The 20,088-nt window shown below is 42.0% G+C and overlaps 2 protein-coding genes across 4 annotated transcripts in view; one reads left to right on the top strand and one right to left on the bottom strand.

Moving 5' to 3' along the window:
• LRIF1 (ligand dependent nuclear receptor interacting factor 1) overlaps positions 1-8,454 on the top strand; it is a 12,175-nt gene extending 3,721 nt beyond the window's left edge. For 2 of the 3 annotated variants that reach the window (XM_085304116.1, XM_085304115.1), the window contains exons 2-4: positions 2,520-4,035; positions 5,563-5,841; positions 7,200-8,454. In XM_085304116.1, the coding sequence (XP_085160242.1) occupies positions 2,533-4,035; positions 5,563-5,841; positions 7,200-7,664 (2,247 nt within the window). In that variant the 5' untranslated portion in view covers positions 2,520-2,532 and the 3' untranslated portion in view covers positions 7,665-8,454. The remainder of the gene's footprint in view (positions 1-2,519; positions 4,036-5,562; positions 5,842-7,199) is intronic. The other variant, XM_085304118.1, reaches the window with a different exon arrangement.
• The window catches only part of UBE2T (ubiquitin conjugating enzyme E2 T), a 135,535-nt gene that overhangs the window by 35,689 nt on the left and 79,758 nt on the right, over positions 1-20,088 (bottom strand). The window lies entirely within an intron of this gene.

Genomic DNA, 20,088 nt, shown 5'->3' with positions numbered 1-20,088 from the left:
CGCTCTCTCGCTCTCTCGCTCTCTCGCTCTCTCGCTCTCTCGCTCTCTCGCTCTCTCGCTCTCTCGCTCTCTCGCTCTCTCGCTCTCTCGCTCTCCCCTTCCTTTCTTCCCCCAGCTGCTAAATTTTACATGCCTCCTTCTCCCTCCAAAAGTACATATCCCCTTGCTCTGACAGATGAAGGAGCATGACTGTTGAAAGATTTCTTTTGCCCTTTGATACTTCTTTGTAGTGCTAGCTACTCTGAGTGGAGTTTAAATGCCTGTTTGCTCTTTGGGAATCAAGAAGGCTGTAGAGATTCAGCAKTTCCATGTCTGCAGAGCTTGTTGAAAATTTACGTCTGAATTCTCCTTCAGAAAATTAGTTCTTATATCTAAAAGAGAAGAAGGGTAGAAAATGTACMTCATGAGGTTATGGGAGAAGCATTCAAAGATTCAGAGCATAAAAAGATACAGATGCAAATTACTGTCCAAGAGCTCACTGCTGATCTTTCCAAGTTTGCATTATCAGTAGTGCTAGGAGGTTTAGTGGCTCCAAAAGYGAGCCTTTTCTGTTCACACATTCAGATATTTCTAACTGCTGCTTTTTGTTTACACAGAAATATTTAGACGAAGTAATTACCTCTAGCACTAGTCTTTCTCAAGTATCATTTTTGATTTCAAAACAATTCTACAAAAACCACCGATGACTGCTTCAACAAGGGCTATATGGTATACTGCCCATGTCTTTCAGTTTCAGTACATCGTTATTTTTGAAACAAAAGTATCGCAGATTTTCCTGCCTACTGCACAAGTAGGTCACGGAAGTGTCTGCTTTGATATGCCATATGCCTAGAAACGAGGCTTTGTACCAAAGCATTGGATACAGGAATTATAAGGCTGCAGCAAGGAAAGCTCTGCGTGTCTAAACCCTCCCATGTTTTAGACAGACAATAGCATGGTTATGTGTATCAGCCACCTAAGGGAACCTGGCCCCTCAAACTGTAGCAAGAGCTGTCCTGCTCTGGGAGTGAAGAGCACCCTTGTGGCTTCTCATTTGCTGGGAAAAGACAATATCTTGACTGACTTCTTGAGCAGATGCAACGCTTGAACTCATGAATGGTGTCTTCTATTCACTCTGTTCCATGCTGAGTTGGAAACCTTAACTGTTACTACRCTGCCAGAAAAAAATGCCAGTGTTTCAAAAGTACTTGAGAGTAAACAGATCTCAGTATTGTCTTCATCTGGACTAGGGTTTGGAAATAATCTCAGGTCCTTGTTCAGTACATTTATTGATTTAGAATACCAATAGGACAGAGCTAAAATGCTCTTGGTGACTGAAAATGGAACTGGCAGCTTTGCATTTTAATCATTCTGGATCTGACATCAAGACAGTGAAACCTACTTCCAGTTCATTGCGTCTCTTCTCTTCTGGTGAGAGAAACCTCATTTTGTTCTTATATCTCTCAAGCTGCTGTGACACTTCTGCAGTGTTTTGGGCATTAGATTATTCTGCTGAAAATCCAAGAGTTTTTTGGGGAAGATGCCTCCTTTCAGGCAAACTCACTTGAAGCAGGAAAGATTCTCTGACCCACAGTGGACTTGAAAGGTCTTTTGTCATTTTTATCTTGGCATTTGAAATGGTCAAAACTAACTTTTGGATTGACAGAATTGTATCTGTCTGTTTTGCTGTTTTGAGTTTTTAATCTTCACATGCAAAAAATCTGTATTTATTCCTCAAATTTTACTGGTGCTGTTTCCCTGAAGTCATCTACTTGTTACAGTTTGACTTCTGTTCTCAAGTTCTTTAGAATTTCCACTTGTACCTTGATCACACTTGCTGTTTGTGCCATCTCTTTGAAGACAACCTTCATAATCTGTATCTGCCTAAGAAGTGAGTGAGTAGGTGAGGTGTAGGCATTGAGTTGGTCACCCTATATCTCATTCCACAAGGTAAATGTATTCTGCATTTAACTTCCTTTTCTGTGTATATCTGAAGTAATTTCTGCTTTCATCTTTGCCATGCAACTAATCTGCTGGTGTTTTCCTAAAGCTTCTCTAAAATTCATACTTCTTAGCACTAAGTTGTAGTATTGTAGCAGGGAGATGGGAAAGCAAAAAATGCAGCTTGTCTGTGAAATCTAGAGATAATGAACTATTTTCCATTTCAGAAAGAAAGGCCCTGTAAGTAGTAGAGGACGATAATTTAAGGTGTTTTGGGGGTCTTTTAAATTATTTTTTTATCTGAGAAGGATGCCATTCCTTGCTAGTCTGTGATATAATAGTTGGATATTATTTTCAGATAATATTGATCACATTTTAAATGTTAATTCAAAGCRTACAGTAAGTAACTCAGTATGATTTTTGCCAGTGAAGTTCCTGAAGACTAGAGCTGGCATTTTTCACTAGTTAATATGCTTCTAAGACGTAGCAGCACTGGGTATACAATTCACTGATGCACTTCAATTAAAATATCTGTGCTGTGTTCACTTATGCTATCTTTCTTTTTCTTTTTCTTTTTCTCTTTTCTTTGTTTTGTTAAGCATTGCAGGCTGTATGTACCGAGTAGTTCAGACGACGGGACCAGATGGAAAAAACCTTCTGAAATTACTTCCAATTTCTAAATCTTCAGGAAGTTTTGTGCCGATAGTTCAGTCTTCAGCCATGCCAAATAATCCTAAAGCAAATATTTCTAGTCCAGTTCATCTTACTTTTAAGACACAACTTCCCAGTACTACTACACCTTCATCTGTTAAGATACCTGTTTTTCAGTCTGCTAATCCTGGAAAGATTATTCTTGCAAGGACATTAGACACACAGGAAAGTATTAGAGCAATTTCTGAAAARGAAAGTTTAACTACAAAATCAGCTGCTAACATCCAGGGCAGTTGTGTTTCAGTTGATAGACTGTCTTTGGAGAGCATTGCTGTAACAAGTTCATCTAACCAGAGTAACACTGCATACATGTTGGTAAACACAAAAAGTCTTCCAGTGACTGTAAAATCTCCAGTACTGCCCTCTGGCCACCACCTCCAGATACCAGCTGATGCAGAAGTGAAATCTGTTCCAGCTTCTTCTTTACCCCCTGCAATACAGCAAAAAATACTTGCAGCTGCAGCAACAAATGCATCTGGAGGAGCTGACAGTACAAAAATGCCAACTGTTATTTATGTGTCGCCAGTGAACACMGTGAAAACAGTACTTCCCAAGCGTCTTCAAACCATTTGCCCAAAACCTGCCACAGAAGTTTCAAAACCATTAATAATGACAGCTGCACAAAAGGCAAGTAGTTCCCCTCTGGAGGCAGTGACACCTGATGGTCAGCARCACCCACAAACTCCAATGAAATGGATTGTGCAATCACGTTCACAGTCGTCAGCGCCTTGCCTTATTCCTGTAAAGTCATCAAATAATATGGCTTCCAAGATCTTGAAAACTTTGGCAGATATGAAGAATGTAGAAGTTAACTCTGCAAATATTTTACCACTCTGTTCCAATAACTCTGGTGGAAGTCAAACAAAAATCACCCCTATTAAAGATAACGCTCTGGTCATGTACAACGGGAAAGTCTATTTGTTGACCAAAAGAGGCTCTGATGTTCTGTCAGACCAAGCCGACAAGCAAGCATCTTCCTCTTCTGATATTTCACTTAAAAAGGAGACGTCCAAACTAATTGATTCTGATGCAGTCACTAAAATAACCAGTAAAGTGGTGAATCTGGTATTCTCAAAAAACAAAGGAATGATGCTGTCTCAGAAAGATCCGAAAACATGTATAAACTCAGAACTTGCTTCACCGGCTGGCTTAAGAAAAGACTTAAAGTCTACATCTGCAATTCTGGTGACTCCAAGTGTTGATCAGCAGAATTCCACTGTAAACCAGGGAAAGAGTTTGTCCATCACCAAGAGCATTTCAAGTGGAGTGACCCTTATTACAGAAGTAGGGACACAGGAAAATGTATGCCAAAATGACAAGGAGAAGAGTGATTCTCCCAAAGCAGCAACTGTTGCTTTACCACAGTGTAAACAAGAGTGTGCTTTCAGTGAAGACTGGCAAAAGGTAACTCTCTCCAGTAAAATGTGCCAACCCTCATCTATGCAAAGTTGCTTTACATTCCTGTTTCTAGTTGAATAAAATGGCTATCATTAAGTTCACAGATTTTTTTTTATTTTAACCAGATCTCCTGACATCAAAAATAATGGTCTAAAGTTTGGTTCTTGCTTGGAAAAAATGAAAAGATTTTTATTCAATAAAATTGCACTCTGCAAATGAGAACACACACAAAAGAAAAGAAAAAGGCAAGGAGAAGACTATTTGTTTTTCCCCATGCTATTCATAATATATCCTGTGAGGAAGTGTAGGGAAGTTGTTCGTTCTTTTGAGCTCTGGTGGTTATCTAATGCTGTTGGTCTCTAATGTGTTGCCACATTCTTGCAGCAGAGCAAGTGTTGACTGTGGTGCAGGTGTGATGAAATAACATAAAGGATTTTGCAGCTAAGTAAGAGAGAGCAAGGCGGAAGAGCAGGGTTTGTCAGGCTKAGACAAACAGCAGTGTTACACTGAGTCAGCTTTTGTTTCCGGTAGGTGAGAGAAACAAAAGCAGGAGTTGCATTTCCTTCCTTTCGTGCTATGATGAGGAGAGCCACCACCTTTTCTCATGGTTTGRTGTCAGGTAGAAGAAATTCTTGAGAGCTTTAATGGCAACAGTTGTTTCCACCTTTATGCTGCCTACATACTTTTTAAATTGTGATCTAGAAAATATCTAGAAAATCCTTGATTTCGCATTCCACARACTTTATACTTATGAGGTAGGTCAGGTTTTCAGTAGCTCATGAGGCCAGGATGACTTCATGTCCAGATGAAAAATTGCTCTGAAGATAGTTTATACTTATGTTTGACCTGGCAGAAGAAAACTGTCAGCTAAGCATATTTGTGATCATTTTAGACATTTCAGTCATTTCTGCTGTTCCTCATCTGAAACATGGCTCAAACAGACTTTTTTTTTGTGCTTTGTAGTACCCCGTGTTAGCATTCTAATTTGCTTTAATCTCTGTGAAAATAGTGTGTCAGACACTTGCTGCTTATTTTCCTTTTTCAGTACATAGACTTGGAAGTGCATGGGTGCTAGACGTACTGATAGGTGACTGGCCTTGAAGATTAGATGTAGTTCAGGTTACAGTGAAGTTGGATACAATTGTGCTATGTTAATATTATCAACTACAATGCAAATATGGAATATTTTCAACAGTCTGAAAGTGATATTAAAGAACATTATCTCTGATCTTTCATCATCTTTGTTACTTGGAAGCTTTAGGATAAGTGGTTCCCTTGCCTGTTTTACTTCCRTAGTTTACCAGTTGATTGTATATTTTCTGGATATAATTGGAGTTTAAATAGCTAACACCGATGTTAAATCTATGATTCTATGTATGTAATTTCTCAGGCTTGACTTACATGTTAAATATAACTCTTGGAAAATGACAAAAACACTGTTGGAAGGTTTGTTGTTTTTTAATAATTTGAGATAGATACACGGAGAGAGAGACAGAGAGATTGATGGGCTCTCTCATTGTTCATATATTTCAGATCCAGTGTGAGAAGATGGAATCACCAGGAAAGGTTATTCAAATCAAACACCAAGAGAAGCCACATTGGAAACAATACGTGGAATTAAGGAAAAAATTTGGCCTCTCTAAGGAGGAGAGAGTATACCTTAAGAGAATACCCTTAAGGACCTCCTGTGAGATACCAGAAGAAAGAGCATGTTCCAGTAATAGCTTGAAAAGGAGAAATGATTCTTGCAGTTCATCGTCGTTAGATACGGAAATAACAAATCAACATCAGGAATGTGTTAAAGAGGAAAAGGTATCTTGAAATTTCAGTCATAAAACAAGTGTTCTGCAACGCATTTAGAGTAGCATATGTATAGGTGGAACAGAGCTGTATGTTTATTCTGAACTTTCCCACCCCTTGGATTTATCAGGAAAGCTAGTAATTGTCATGGCCCCTGTGAGAATTGTCCCTGGAACTTGTGTTCTACAACAGAGCTCAGAGTAGTTTCAATAGGACTTCAGTACCCTCTGAGAATTTTTCTCCCCTTTTTTGGTTTCAGCTGAAGGACGTTCAGAAAAYTCTGAAGAAGTTGCTCTGAAGACTAGACCCTCTGCTAGTGGCTGAACTAGTCATAGCCTTTATTCAAATAGAAACTGTACCTCTATTCTAGGGTACAATACCTTATCTACCTTTAGCCTTTTGCAAACAGTTGTTTGTATTCAGTAGTGCAATGGCTATATGARTAATTAATTCTTGTAAAGCTTTGCCTTCGAGCAGAGGAGAGTTTGAAATCAGGCATGTGCTATTATTTCAAGGCTCTTCGGTCACTCAGATGGCTAGGTGTGGTTGACTTCCAAAGCGAGGCACCCACTTTGTCAGGTGTGTTTTTATTGGAGGAAATTGAATTTTGTCTCTGTCTACATCTTTAGAGTTACAAATGTCTTTATAAACTTAATCCATTGTCACTGAGGTTTTCCTGAGTGCTTTTCAAAAGGTTCCCTTGATATAAGGATTTCCGTCTTAATGCATTTGAAGTGATTTTATCCATCTGCAGTGGTTCTACTCAGCTCCACAGTGCTCTAAATTTTCCTCTAAATATCTCTACTCTACCCTGTCAAAGGCTTTCTCAAGTTTTAATAATTCTGTGTTAAGAGCCCTACTTTGAACAAATCTACTGTCTGTTCTTAGTAAAGTGCATTTCCTTTCATCTTTTTTGTTATTTAAAATGTATGCAATCTGGTAGTGGGCAGTATCTCTGATGTTCAAAGCCTTTTTTTCTTCATGTGAACATGAAGATTTCTTCTAGATTTTGAGTCTTCTCATCAAGTTAGATATCCTTGATAGGCAAAACCTTTTCTTTTACACTCCAGTTAAAGAAATTAAGCAATAGTAGGAGATGATAGTTATGCACAGAAGAGGCAGAAGTAGACTGTTGACTAGGGAAGGAATTTAATGCTCTGGAATTGTAAACCTGGGAGTTTTTGCTAGTAGAAGTTCCTGAATGTAGAAGTGTATTTGCTAAAACTGTTAAAGGAAAGTACCTCCACAACAGTAGTCCTAAAAGCTTGCAACAAATAACTGGCATTGTGTGTTTTAATGTACTGTGATGTAATGTAGAATGATGCTCAGTTTAACAAAAGCATGTTTATATGTGTTTCTTGACTGTACAGATAATTGTGGATCTAGAAGAGGACTTGTCTAAGAAAAGAAAAATGAAATCCTCACCACTGTCAGACAGTGGGAAAAGAAGGAAAACGTCAGTCAAATCAACCACAAGTCCAAGTTCAGAAAACACCAGCCCAGGTTCTGTAGGACTTAAAAGTGTTTCGCCTCCACCAGTCCTGTCACAGGAGAGTATTTCCACAGACTGTGTTATATCCCCTCCAGGGAGGGACTCTGAGCAAGACCCTTGCTCTCAAAATACTGATGTTACAGACTCAAATATTCCAGTTTTAGTGTCTTGTGAAAGTGATGCTTCACTTATTGAAGGTTCCTTCAGAGACGATGTGTTCCCTTTGACTCCCCCAGACTTGGATGAGACAATCAGGGATGAAAAAATAAAACGACTTAAACAGCTTTTAAGAGAGCGAGAAGCAGCACTAGAAGAGATGCGCAGAAAGATGCAGCAAACCTGAAATACTGAAGCTGGTTATCTGCACCATGTTCACTTTCATTTCAGTGACTGTCAGAAGAAATTCTATGCTTAAAATAACTTTTCTGGTAGATGGAGGATCTTTAATGAGATTTACAACATGTGTGTATTTAGGAAAGTAAAAGTTTCCTCCTAGAGACCAGGAATACAAGAACTGAATTGTCTAGAATTCTGCTTTTGGAACATCTTTTTCTCAAAGATTGCAGAAGATAAGCGCTTTTATTAGTGTATTCTCTATATTTTGAATTGAGAGGTTTCTGTATTAGTCCTAGAAAATAAATTTTCCCACTGTGGAATTTCATGGCCTATCTCTTAGAAACTGAATGTAAATTGAAAACCCCAATTATAGATATTTTTTTGTTTTGCTAATGTTTTATAGTGCATGACAACTTTTGTGAATTACTGAAAACTGTCAAAATTAATTGTCTTAAAAAGTCATTTGTCTGTGTTTAATAAATACTATTTAAGCAATCTGGGGCTAAGATTTTAGGCAGTAGTAATGCTGATCTAATCCTCTTACAGCTGTGAAGATAGAACCAGAACTCTCACCTGCTCAAGTGTGGCAGTGGAGTTAAATCTCTCTTGCAGTTATTGTTGTAAGCTTTTGTAAGGCATTTGCCACCTGGGCAATGTAGAAGTTTGGTTGTGTGTGGGAGTGATTTTTTTTTTTCTTTTTCGCCCCCTAAACAGAGTTATGTTGAGTCATTACTTGTTGAAGGAAAAAGGGCACATTTCTTTCACCAAGGGTTATTAAAGATACCACTTCTGGTTAATTTCGCTTCCATTAACTTCTTCAGTCTTCATTTAAACCCATCTCTTGTATCCTAAGTCTCTCACTGTAGGAGAGAGTAAGCACTCGAACAATCTTTGCCATCATGATTTTACGTATTTACATAGTGCGTTTGCCTTTTACCTTTTTCCCAGGATCCTCAGACCCTGTATATTTTGTCATTTGTTGTATGGAAGCTTTTCCTTGCCCTAGCAGTTCTTCAAAGTGAGCCTTTATTGTTACTGCCATGAATAACTTTGTACTGCCTGCAGATTTGTTGCCCTGTCTTCTCTTGTCTGTTACCAGCTGTATTTGAGCATTGTAGATCCCTGTGGACCTCTGCTGATGAGCTCTGTTCACTTTTCTCTGTAATCTCTTTTTCTCTACAAGGATCTTCACTATTAGCGTATGGATACCTAATATATGTATAGGATTTCAGTGAAAGATACTGCTGAAAAACTTTGGAAGGCCAAGTAGGCTGTATCAACCATATCTCCCTTACTAATATTCACATTGATTGTTTGGAGAACTCCAGTGSATTACTGGGGCAGGACAATCTTTTACGAGGGAAGAAAGAGATGGTCCCTTTTCTGAAAAGCATAGGGTAGGCCAGCTATAGAGGAGATGATACTCCAAACATACACAGTGATGGGTGAAGAAGGAGGGTATATATAACGGAACTAAGCTCTTTAATGTTTGAAATTACTGTATAAGAGGCAAGTTTGGGTGATTTAGCTCAGTTGGTTAGAGTGTGGTGCTGCTAATGCCAAAGTTGTGGGTTCAATCCCTGTATGGGGCTATGCTGAGGGTTGGACTAGASGATCTCCAGAGGTCCCTTCCAACCTTACCATTCCATGATTCTGTGATTTTTACCRTGAACATCCATGGGCTCATCGTACAGAGTGAATGTTTTGTGGGCAGAAATCCCATAGTTTAGCATAGGAAAGCAAGCACCTAGTCAAGAAGCAGTGCACAGTGGAGAGAATGATGTGTATGAACTGGCCCTGTTGGCCTAGGTATCTCAAGAAAATTCAGCCCCAGTATCACAGAACTAGGAGCTCCTGTTAGACAGTTGAGTGCTTGAGGAAACCACTGTTGGCTGGACCAGTGAACTGCAGRCTCTGCCAGTGAGGCAGAGTTGCTCATGGAGCAGGTGTGTGCAGGTGTTTATGCCCTTGACTGGTAAATGTGCAAAGCAAAGAGCATAATTYGTGGGAGATGTTTTCTTCCAGCTGTAAATGGCGTCAGGCTCTTGAGGAAGCCATATGTTTGCCCTCTYGAGTATGTATGTTCTGAAAGTGCGGAAGAAGCATAACTTATGCCAAGCTTGCCTGTTGAATGCTAGCAATAGTGAGAATGCAATCATTTCATGAGAGAAGAGGGAAAGTTCCTCGTATGTGGGACAGCAATCCAAAAAGGGAGTGACACTGCCTCACGTCTTGTGTCTGGTGCTACAGTTGCCAGTTGTGATGTCCTTTCAGCAGCTGTCRTTCATCTAGCCTGACTGCCTTCTGACAAAAGTCTTTCCTCTTTATTTTCCACCAATCTCCGAAGAAATTAATGAAGCTGAATTAATTTTTCTCTTCCTTTGGCATGGAGGACTCCAAGTATAAAGTTCTGTGACGCACCACCTTTTGCTTTCAAAACCTCTTTTCCCCTAGCAAAGCGATCAGTTAGGCCTGAATTTTCTGTAGAGACAAGATAATGAAAACTAGGAGAAGAATGCTCACCACAAGATTTTTGAAGAAATTAGATCAGTGAGATTTTGTAGAAAAAAAGTGTACTGGCTGTTTCTTTGCAAGCAAATAATGGAGAGCACTTAGTGCAATTCAGAAAGGCAAAGTGAAGACATCTGTGGAAGAGAAAGAAAGAACTTRGGTGTTCCAAGAAAGATGAAAGGATCACTGAGTGCCAAGAGAAAATCCATCATGTGCTGATGCAGGAAAGTTGTGCTAACAGCTACAGCAAAGGGTCTCCAACAGCCAAGGACCTTGCAGGTTGTTGGAACTACTCCTCTTCCATCCACGTTACTATCTGTAGCACAAATTATGTTTTTCTGCACTGTTATTCCTTGAACGCCTATGATCTACTATGAATTTAATTATGCCACAAAGGATAGAATTCTTTTGGGGACCTTGACTGCAGCCATAARAGTGAAAGTTATTAGCATCTATCATTACACACAGCCTTGGACGGCAGAAGGTTTTGCAGTTACACACCATGCTTGCTGTGTCAGGTGCATAGCATCATGAAAGCCATGAATTTAGGCTGTGATTTAAAGGCCATCGCGAAAGAGTCAGCGATAGACCTTTAAGGAATTTCTGAGTCCAAAGTGGCAGAAGTGGCAATGAATGCTGGACAAAACAGAGTGGGAACCRACAAAAATACTGGGCCAGCTCCCAACATCAATTTGACCTGGTGACTTGGGAATTTCTGAGTAGAAGAACTATTACTATGCAAAGATGTAATTTTTCAGCTAGAAGACAACTCACTGAAGCTCTGGCATCTCTGTATAAGGACATGAATCTATGGAGAAGTCTACATCAGCCATTTAGCTTGAGAGTTCATCTGGAAGCTGTCTACTCTAGGCAAGCCGGCAGTCAGCTGCTGGGGATGGAGATGTGCAGAATAACTGCAAAAGAAGTTAATCTGCCGATACTTGTCATCAGAGATGTGCAGATTTGGCTTTCAATCAGTGRTGCTTACAGACTGGTTTGGATCATGTTGAAGTGACCCTAAATTTCCTACAGCAAATGTGATTTGAGTGGACAAATTGTGACCAGTTTCCAATGGCATACRCAGCAGTGGGAACAGATATTGAGGCTGTTTGGAGCAACTCTACTTGTCCTCATCCTTGGAGTTAGGAGGCACAGAGCAATTACAGCGTGGTCCAAGGAGTGCTTCTAGGAGATGGAAAGGAAGATGGTGCTGTTTTCAATAACAAGACTTAAAAGCATAAGTAGGCTGCACTGGATTGGATCAAAGATACATCCAGCCCATTACACTGTCTCCAACAGAGACCAATGTGGGGAAGGAAATCAGTAAAAACAGAGACCAGTAGTGGATGCGTAGGATAGAGTACAAAGACACAGCAGTTGTATGTGAGATACTTCACTGAGATTCTCATTTTCCTGTGACAGTGGCTCTTAACCAGTCATGGTATCTTTATGTTTAATAACGCCTCCTGTGACAGTGGCTTTTAACTAGACATGATATCTTTATGTTTAGTACCACTTTCCCCCCCCACCTCCCCTTTTTGGGGGGCCTGTGATATTTTCAAATAATGAGAAGAGTATAATCAGTCCTCAGGTCACCATCTGGAAGCAAACTGATTTAGTAGGCCTTTCTTGTCTCACGCCTCCATCTTCCATAGGGCTATGCAGATGATCGGAGGCCTGGAGCATCTCCCCTGTGAGGAACAGCTGCAAGAACTGGGCCTGTTTARCCTGGAGAAGAGAAGATTGAGAGGGGATCTTATCAATGTATACAGATACCTTAAGGGAGTGYRTCAAGAGGATGTGGCTAAACTCTKTCYAGTGGTGCCATGTGACAGGACAAGAAGAAATGGACACAAGMKGGAACACAGGAAGTTCYRCCTGAATAAGGAAAAACCATCCTTACTATGAGGGCGACAGAGCACTGGAACRGGTTGCCCAGAGAGGTTGTGGAGTCTCCTTCTCTGGAGATRCTCAAAACGCGCCTGGATGCAATCCTGTCTAACATGCTTTAGCTGACCCTGCTTGAGCAGGGAGGTTGGACTAGATGATCTCTGGAGGTCCCTTCCAACCTCAACCATTCTGTGATCTTCTCCTTTTCAAAAYGAAGAAAATCTGTATAAGTGTTCTCTGAACAGAAACCATCCCAAACCTCTGATATTTTTATTATCTTTCTCCATAGCTTTTCCAATTCAATCATGATCTTTTTCAGATGGATGGAGCAGATCTGCTAATCTGATCAAAAAAATCTCATTGCAGCATAGAGCTACTCAGTGGCATCTGAATGTTTTCTGTTTTGTTCTCTATGCCTCCCCTAATCTTCTTACATTCCATTGCTCTTTACTACTGAGCTGATATTTTCATGGTCTGATCCACTAAACTTGATTGCTTTGAATATACTATTCAGAGCTCATTAGTGGGTATGGAAATACACAATTTTTCCCTCAACTTGAATTAATTTTTAATTTGTCCATTCTGAATGTCATCTTTTACTTCTCAATTATTTGGTATTATGAGGACCAGTTGTGTCCATTGCCTCTTGTCCTGTGGCTTAATTGGCTTGAGAATTATGAAACTGTCAGATTTTGTCRTCTTGCTCTTTACCTCCTTTCTAGGTAATCTCTGACTGTTGAAGAGTATAGGCTCCAACAGAAATCWTTGGGACTTGTTCCTTGCATTGATAAGCTGACTGTTAAATCCTAGCCTTTATTTCTTCTCTTTAAACCAGGTCTTCTCACACAGCAGCCTGGGTTTATTTTCTTTCTTTCTTCTCTCTCTCTCTCTCTCTTTCTTTTTAGAACACAGAAGGAAGTTCAGATATGTTATCAACCAGAGTGCTCTATTTTTAGGGATACCGATTCCTTCTGTAATGCTGATGGACTGGTTGTCTCTTTACTGAACCTAAAGAGACTTTTCTTCAGCTGAGAGAATTATAATAGAAGAGTGAAGACTGATCTGARCACAGCATGAATGGCCACGGGAACAGCAGAAACAGCAAATGGCAGGAGGGCTCCAGGAATAGCTGCTGTTGATAGCACTGATATTAGTGGGCCATCAACATCCCAACACATCTACTCCACACAGCTTCTGAGGACCTCCAGCTCAGGAAACTTAAGGACAGCCTAAAAGACAYGACAGCCGACATTCAGACTAAAATGAACATTCGGATCTTTTAAGAGGTGATGGTGGGAAGATAGACAACAAGGTAGGTAGGAATCACAAAACATCCAGATAAAGAGAGGACATTAAGTAGATCTCAGTGGTTCACAGATGTGAGGCAGGATGGACAGACAAAAGATCACAATCTTGTCATCTCCRGAACAACACAAAAAGGCACATCTAAAGCCAGTTCTCTAAAGCCAGTTCATGGTTGATGACCTAAAAAGAACCCAGCAGCTGTGAGAAAGATTSAGTAGTTGGTTTCATCCTCCATATCATGGCAAGCAATTCTCGATGAGAACTTACTTCAGCTTGTTCATCTTTTATTCCTTTAAGGCTCTTGTATTAACATAATCTCATATGAATATATAATCCCATTTATTCATAATCTCATTGCTGTTCATTTTGTCAATTTGTTTTGCAATTTCTTACCCAACATCTCCATTTCAGGCAGATCTATCAGCGTGTTTGCTGTGGAGAAAGGTTCCAGCATGAGAATCTTTCTGAACTCCTCTGTGGTGATCATGGATAGTAGTACCTTCTTTTGTGATAGCTTTATGTTCTTTGAAGGCTYATTTTTATACCTTGGTCTACTGTTCTTAAAAATATTCCAGCAGACTTCCTCCTGATGTTTGAAAACAGRTTTATTGTCATTTGCTCATTGGATGCAAATTCAACTTGTTCAATGCTTTTTTCTTGCATCTGATGGCTGTCTTAATCCAGTCCAACCATGTTGGCTGTCTCTTCCATCACAAAGTCTTTTTGGGATAGGTGGAGCACATTGGCTCAGAGCCTGGAATATTGTGTCTGGAGACAATCTCCAGTGACCTGCAAGCATTTTGYCCTTTTGAGCTACTCCTTTTAATGCTCTTGATTTTTTAAAAATTGATGATGGSATCAGTTACCTGGTTGTTTTTCAGATAAAGGAGTAAGAAAGTAGTAAAYCTTATTTTAATGTTCAGTGTGACAGCTAGGAACAGTTTCCCTTTATACCATTCTGAGCTCTTAGCTAGCATCCTGACTGAACATCTCTTAGTGCTCTCTCAACACAGTGCTCCCAGTAATTGCTAGGTCCTTCTCCAGTTTTCTCTTTGCATCTTTACTACATCTTTCTTCTACATTCTTCTCTCTTACTAGAGCRACTCTCAGCAAAGCCATCCAGCCAATTGGCAGCTTCTCATCTGGCTTAGTTTTGAGTGGAAATATATTTATTTTTGTATTCCTGCTCTCACATGTGAGAAGTGATGATTAAGCTTAACACAATATGACAAACAGGTCATCCAAGTGGAAAGGCCAGGATTCACCGAGAATTTGAGTGGCTGCTGGATGTTGCCTTCTTAGCAGGCTTTTCTTTCTTTTTAACAGATATCTAATGTTACCTCCCTGTTGATCTTAGTAAGAGGGCTGTGACTCTGGCACACTCCAGCTGATGTTTAGGTGCCCACAGGTGCCTCCATCCTCAGCATCCTTGCAGAAGCTAGTGTGGTGCTCATTTTAGGAGCATGCTTTAGGGCCACCTCACACACCTGTTAAGCAGGTGAGAAAAACAGTCCTGAGTTCAGCTGTGGTTTCACAGAAAGACACTGGAGTCATTTGGGTGAAGATTTCTTTGGCCCAAGCTTGTAGTTCATTGCAATCAGCTGTGCCTGGAGGGACAACTAGATCATAGGGCCTGGTGAGGAGAATAAGTATGAACTCAACTATTCCATCACAACTGTCAGTGAGGAAATGCTGGTGAACTCAGTGAGGGTGTCTACAGCACAGTACAACGTCTCAAGTCTTATCTTTGTCAAGGAGCAGCAAGAGCGGGGCTGCTCCCTGGGAGAGGATGAGCTGGGAGCTGAGGGTGGTCCCAGCACAGGCAGTGCCTTACCAGCCAGGGCACCATCCCACAGGAGCTGGACTAGATGGGCACAGCAGGGTGGTGATGTCAGGGTCTGTGGACAGTCACAGACAAGTTACAAYGATGAATCAGGTCCAAGGTCTATCAAGGCAGTTCAGTCAGGAGCAGCAGGAGCTGGAGACAGGACTGCAGTGTGTGTCTGAGGTCTGTGCAGAGGATAGGGCTGGAGAGGGATATAGGTCTAAGGGCCATCCAAAAAAACCCAGAAAGCTAGAGATAGGTCTGAAGGTACACCTACAACATAGCTCAGTGTAAGTCTGGATGCTCAGGCCTAACCTTAAATAGAGCTCTGGCACCATGCCAAAGGGTGTGGGAGGAGGTCCCAGGTGGGGTTGGTCAGGACAACRAAGGGCTGTAAGTGCCCTCAGAGCCATATAAGTTCTGTAGCAGGGAGAATAATAGATTCTAAAGAGTTTTGCTTTGACTACCTGAGTCCTTGGCCTTTCCTCAACCTCTTCTTTAATCAGCATCATCTGAACTAGCTTGGCCATCTTCCTGTAGGCAGATGTGACACYAAGGGCCCTCAGCAGAGGAGGTAGAATATTGTTCATTGCTTAGCCCAGTGTTTGGAGCAGCTGGGCCTTAAGCAGCCCCTGAAGAATAACCTTCTGTGTTGATGGGAATGGGAGGGGGGAGATGCTGTGATAGGAGCATGTGATATCACAGCTGCGATGCTGTGATAGGAGCATGTGATTCAGGAACAGCTTGCTGGGAGTGTGAAGGAACCAGATGAGTGTTTGGGAGCCCTACCAAAAGCTATTGCTTTGATGAAGGGTGAGTGAGATTTTGATAAAGGGAGGAAGAGCTGTTTTTCTTTCAGCATGTGTTAAGAAAGTTGTTAAATGATGGACTGGGTCCTGAGAGCAGTTTGGTGATCTAAGGTTGAACTTCCTTAGGTCTGAAAACAAGCAAGGACCCCAGCAAGTGGTACTGAGCTGGCAGGGGGAAACCTAAAGCTGTTTTGGGTGAGTCTGTGGGTTTTTCTGTGTGTGTGTGTATGTATATATATATATATATATATATATATACATATATATATGCATATATTTAAGAAATCAAGAATGTGCTGCTTTTCCTTCTGGCTTTAAATGGAACTAAACTGCTTCCTAGAGTTTGGACTCTGAAAAGGTCTCTTTATATCTGGTGTACTAGAAAAATGATGCCCYTTCCTGGAACTGGATCTTGATAGGATGTTACCCAAGCCAGGGGCCTGGGCTTTGCTGAGCTTCTATTGTGGCCTGTTGTGTCTGTTGTGGCCAGCTAATCAGAGCAGTGTCACTGCAGAAAGAGCTGGGGCTTTCCAGAGCAAATACAGCTCCCCTAGTCTGGCTGGTCAACACTTAGTGTCAGAAAGTATCTGTGTCTGATACTCCATGGGAGAGAGGTACCAAGCAGAGATGAGGGGAAAGCAATGATAGACAGCAAAGGAAAGGAGAGAAGAACCCTATGAGCAGGTAAGGTCATATTAGAGTCTTTCTGATATAAAATAATTGGACTTTCAYTTCTCTTTCTCTAGTATCAGGAAAAGGGCATTTCCTTTCTCACAAGGGTCAAGTCTCTGCAAACCCAGAGTAGTAAGAGGCTGTTGTGATGAACTCCTGGTTAAACCTTGTGCTTAATGAGAAGTAAACAAAGGCATGGAAAAAAAGGGTTTCTGCTAGCTGATGTTTCATATTTATAGGTTGTAATAACTAACCTTACCATAAAGGTTTATCTATTGCATCATTAGAGCACATGTAGCTAAATATGCAACTCTCTAGGGAGAAGCCTTGATCCATAGGGATTTTGTGGAAACCTTTCCTAAGCCATGGCACCCTTGGTGCCTGAGACTTGGTTCACGTTAGTGATATCTGCTTGTCTTACTACTCTAATGGCTTCAGTAGTTCATAAGTTTGTTTAGTTTTTTTTTTTTCTTGCAAAATTTGTTTTCCTGCTGTGAACCATCTGAATTCTGGGCTAAACCAGRCTGCAAGTGCAAATAAACCCCATCTAAAATAGGTTGTAAGTTGAGAAGAAGGAAGTTGCCCAGGGAAGCTGCTGTGATGCTTCCAGGGGACTTCCAGTTCAAATGGCTCTCCCGGTCCTTTATGTGCCTCTCTAGGCAGAAAAATCCTTAGTACCAGTCAAGGGGGAAAGCTGCCAATGTCTCGTGTTCTCTAGCAGTGTGAGCCATCCTGGTAGGGGAGGAAGCAATACCTAACGCTTATGTAGCCATGTACTCGATCAACAATTTAGAAGGGAAGCTGGGCTACTGCTGTTAAATAGGGCTTAGGGACAGAGTGCAGCGAAGAGACGCAGCAACTTGTGCAAAAGGCTGCAAGAAGGCACCTTTGTTTCCAGTTCTAGAAGTGTACGCTTCCTCAGATATGGTCATGACATGCTGCAGGGCACGTTCCCCAGCAGCTGTTTAATTTGCTGCATCAGCTGTGTCAGAGGCTTTGACCCAAACAGACCCTCTGACAGCAGATGCAGCTGTACAGGCCTCAGGCTGCAGGGAGTCCTTGGGGCCYCTCCATGARGCCGGGGCTGACAGTGGGCTCTTCTGCAGAAGACGCGTTGTTGTTGACGAGTTGTGTCATCAGGTAAAGGAGTTAGTGGAAGAAGTCAGTAGGCTACGTAGCCTTCATCCGTGAAGATGAACGAGAGAGAAACRGYATTCTTGGAGACCATACAGCTCCAGGAGTCCCAACCTGCCACAGCAGCGGAGTTGCTGGAGGGCTCTGTGCCAAGTGAAATGGTACATTACTACACTGTAGAAGAAGGCTGGAAACTGGTCACTTCTYGTAGGAGGAGAAAGGCTCTTACTCCTCCTCAAGATTTGCAATTGAGGAACAGGTTTTGTGCCTTCCAGGCTGAGGAGGAGCTGGGCATGGCTTCAAGGGGAGGAACTGGGCTGACAGACCTTGTACCTTGTGGCAGAAGAAGTGGCAAGTGATTGTTACGGGTGACTCCATGCTGCAGGGGACAGAGGCACCTATCTGCCAACTTGACCTCTTGTCTAGAGAGTTTTGTTGCCTGCCAGGGGCTCGAATATGAGATGTCATGGGAAGACTGCCAAGGCTTGTCCATGTGTTGGACTATTRTCCTCTGGTGCTCTTCCATGTGGGCACTAATGATACCAAGGGCAAATTGGRAACCATCAAACAAGATTTCAGAGCTCTGGAGATGGTRGTAAAGGGTCTGAGAGCCCAGGTCATTTTCTCTTTGCTCYTACCAGTGAGGGAGAAGGATGGGAGAAGCAGCAGATAGATTTTCCAAGTTAACAACTGGCTGCACCACYGGTGTTGGCAACAGAGTTTTGTTTTTTAAAACCATGGGATCTTGCTGAAGATCAACAGATGGGGAGAGATGGGATCCACCTCACTAAGTGGGGCATGTGTGTATTTGTCARCAGATTGGCCAGCRTGGTAAGGAGGGCTTTAAATTAGGAAAGATGGGAGAAAGGCAGAGTTATAGAGACAGGATAGTTAGCAAAGCACAGCTTAAGCTGAGATGCCTTCRGCAGGTGCATGCAGCTGGGGCAGTGCACGTGGCACGTGACTACAGAGGCTCCTCTTGCACTCCTCCTCAGAAACCTGCATGCTTAATTACTTCTCTGAGATGCCTGTATACCAATGCATGCAGCATGGGGAATAAACAGGATGAACTAGAGATCTGTGTGTGGTCACAGGGCCGTGATCTCATTGCAGTCACAGAGACATGGTGGGATAGCTTGCATGACTGAAATGTCGTCATGGATGACTACGTCTTTTTTTTAGGAAAGATGGGCCGGGAAGGCAAAGTGGTGGAGCTGCGCTTTATGTAAGAGAGCAACTGGAATGTATCAAGCTCTGCCTACGGGTGGATGAACAGCGAGTTGARAGCTTACGAGTAAGGATTTAAGAGCAGGTTAACATGGGTGACACTTAAGGGTGTCTACTACAGGCCACCTGATCAGGAAGAGGACATCAATGAGGCCTTCTACAAACAGCTGGAAGTAGCCTCATGATCACAGGCTCTGGTTCTCATGGGGGACTTTAACCACCCTGATATCTGCTGGAAGGACAACACAGCTAGGTACACGGTTCAGGAGGCTCCAACAGAGCACTGATGATAACTCTTTGACACAGGTGGTGGAGGAGCCAACAAGGAGAGGTGTGCAGCTGGACCTTGTACTAACAAAAAAAAGGACTGGTTGGAGATGTGAAGGTTGGGGACAGCCATGGCTGCAGTGACCATGAGATGGTGGGGTTGAGGATCCTGCATGGAGGAAGCAGGGTAATAAGTAGGATTTCAGCCCTGGACTTCAGGAGAGCAGACTTTGGGCTCTTCAGAGACCTACTTGGATGAATCCCATGGGTTAAGGCYCTAGTAGGAAGGGGGRGGGGTCCAAGARAGCTCATTAATATTCAAGTATCACTTCCTCCAAGCTCAAGATTGGTGCATCCCTATGAGTAAGAAGTCGAGCAAAGGGGGCAGGAGATCTGCAGGAATGAGCAAGGAGCTCCTGGCAAAACTCAAACAGAAGAAGAAAGTACACAGAATGTGGAAAAAGGGACAGGCCACTTGGGAGGACTASAGGAATGTTTTCAGAGCATGCTGGGATGCGATGAGGAAGGTTAAGGCCCATTTAGGATTAAATYTGGGCAAGSGATGTCAAGGACAACAAGAATACATCGGTGGCAAAAGGAAGATGAGGGAAAATGTGGGCCTGCTGCTGAATGGGTTGGAGGCCCTGGTGAGGAAGGATGCAGAGAAGGCAGAGTTACTGAGTGTCATCTTTGCTTCAGCCTTTACTGCTAAGGGCAGCCCTCAGGAATCCCAGACTCCGGAGAGAAGAGAGATGGTCTGGAGAAAGAAAGACTTTCCCTTGGTGGAGGAA

Source organism: Rhea americana, unplaced genomic scaffold (genome assembly GCF_003343005.1).
Source record: "Rhea americana isolate MKP2758 unplaced genomic scaffold, rheAme1 scaffold_203, whole genome shotgun sequence".
Classification (NCBI taxonomy): Eukaryota; Metazoa; Chordata; class Aves; order Rheiformes; family Rheidae; genus Rhea; species Rhea americana.
Note: the sequence above shows the minus strand (reverse complement) of the source record. Positions and strands in the feature narration are given on the sequence as shown.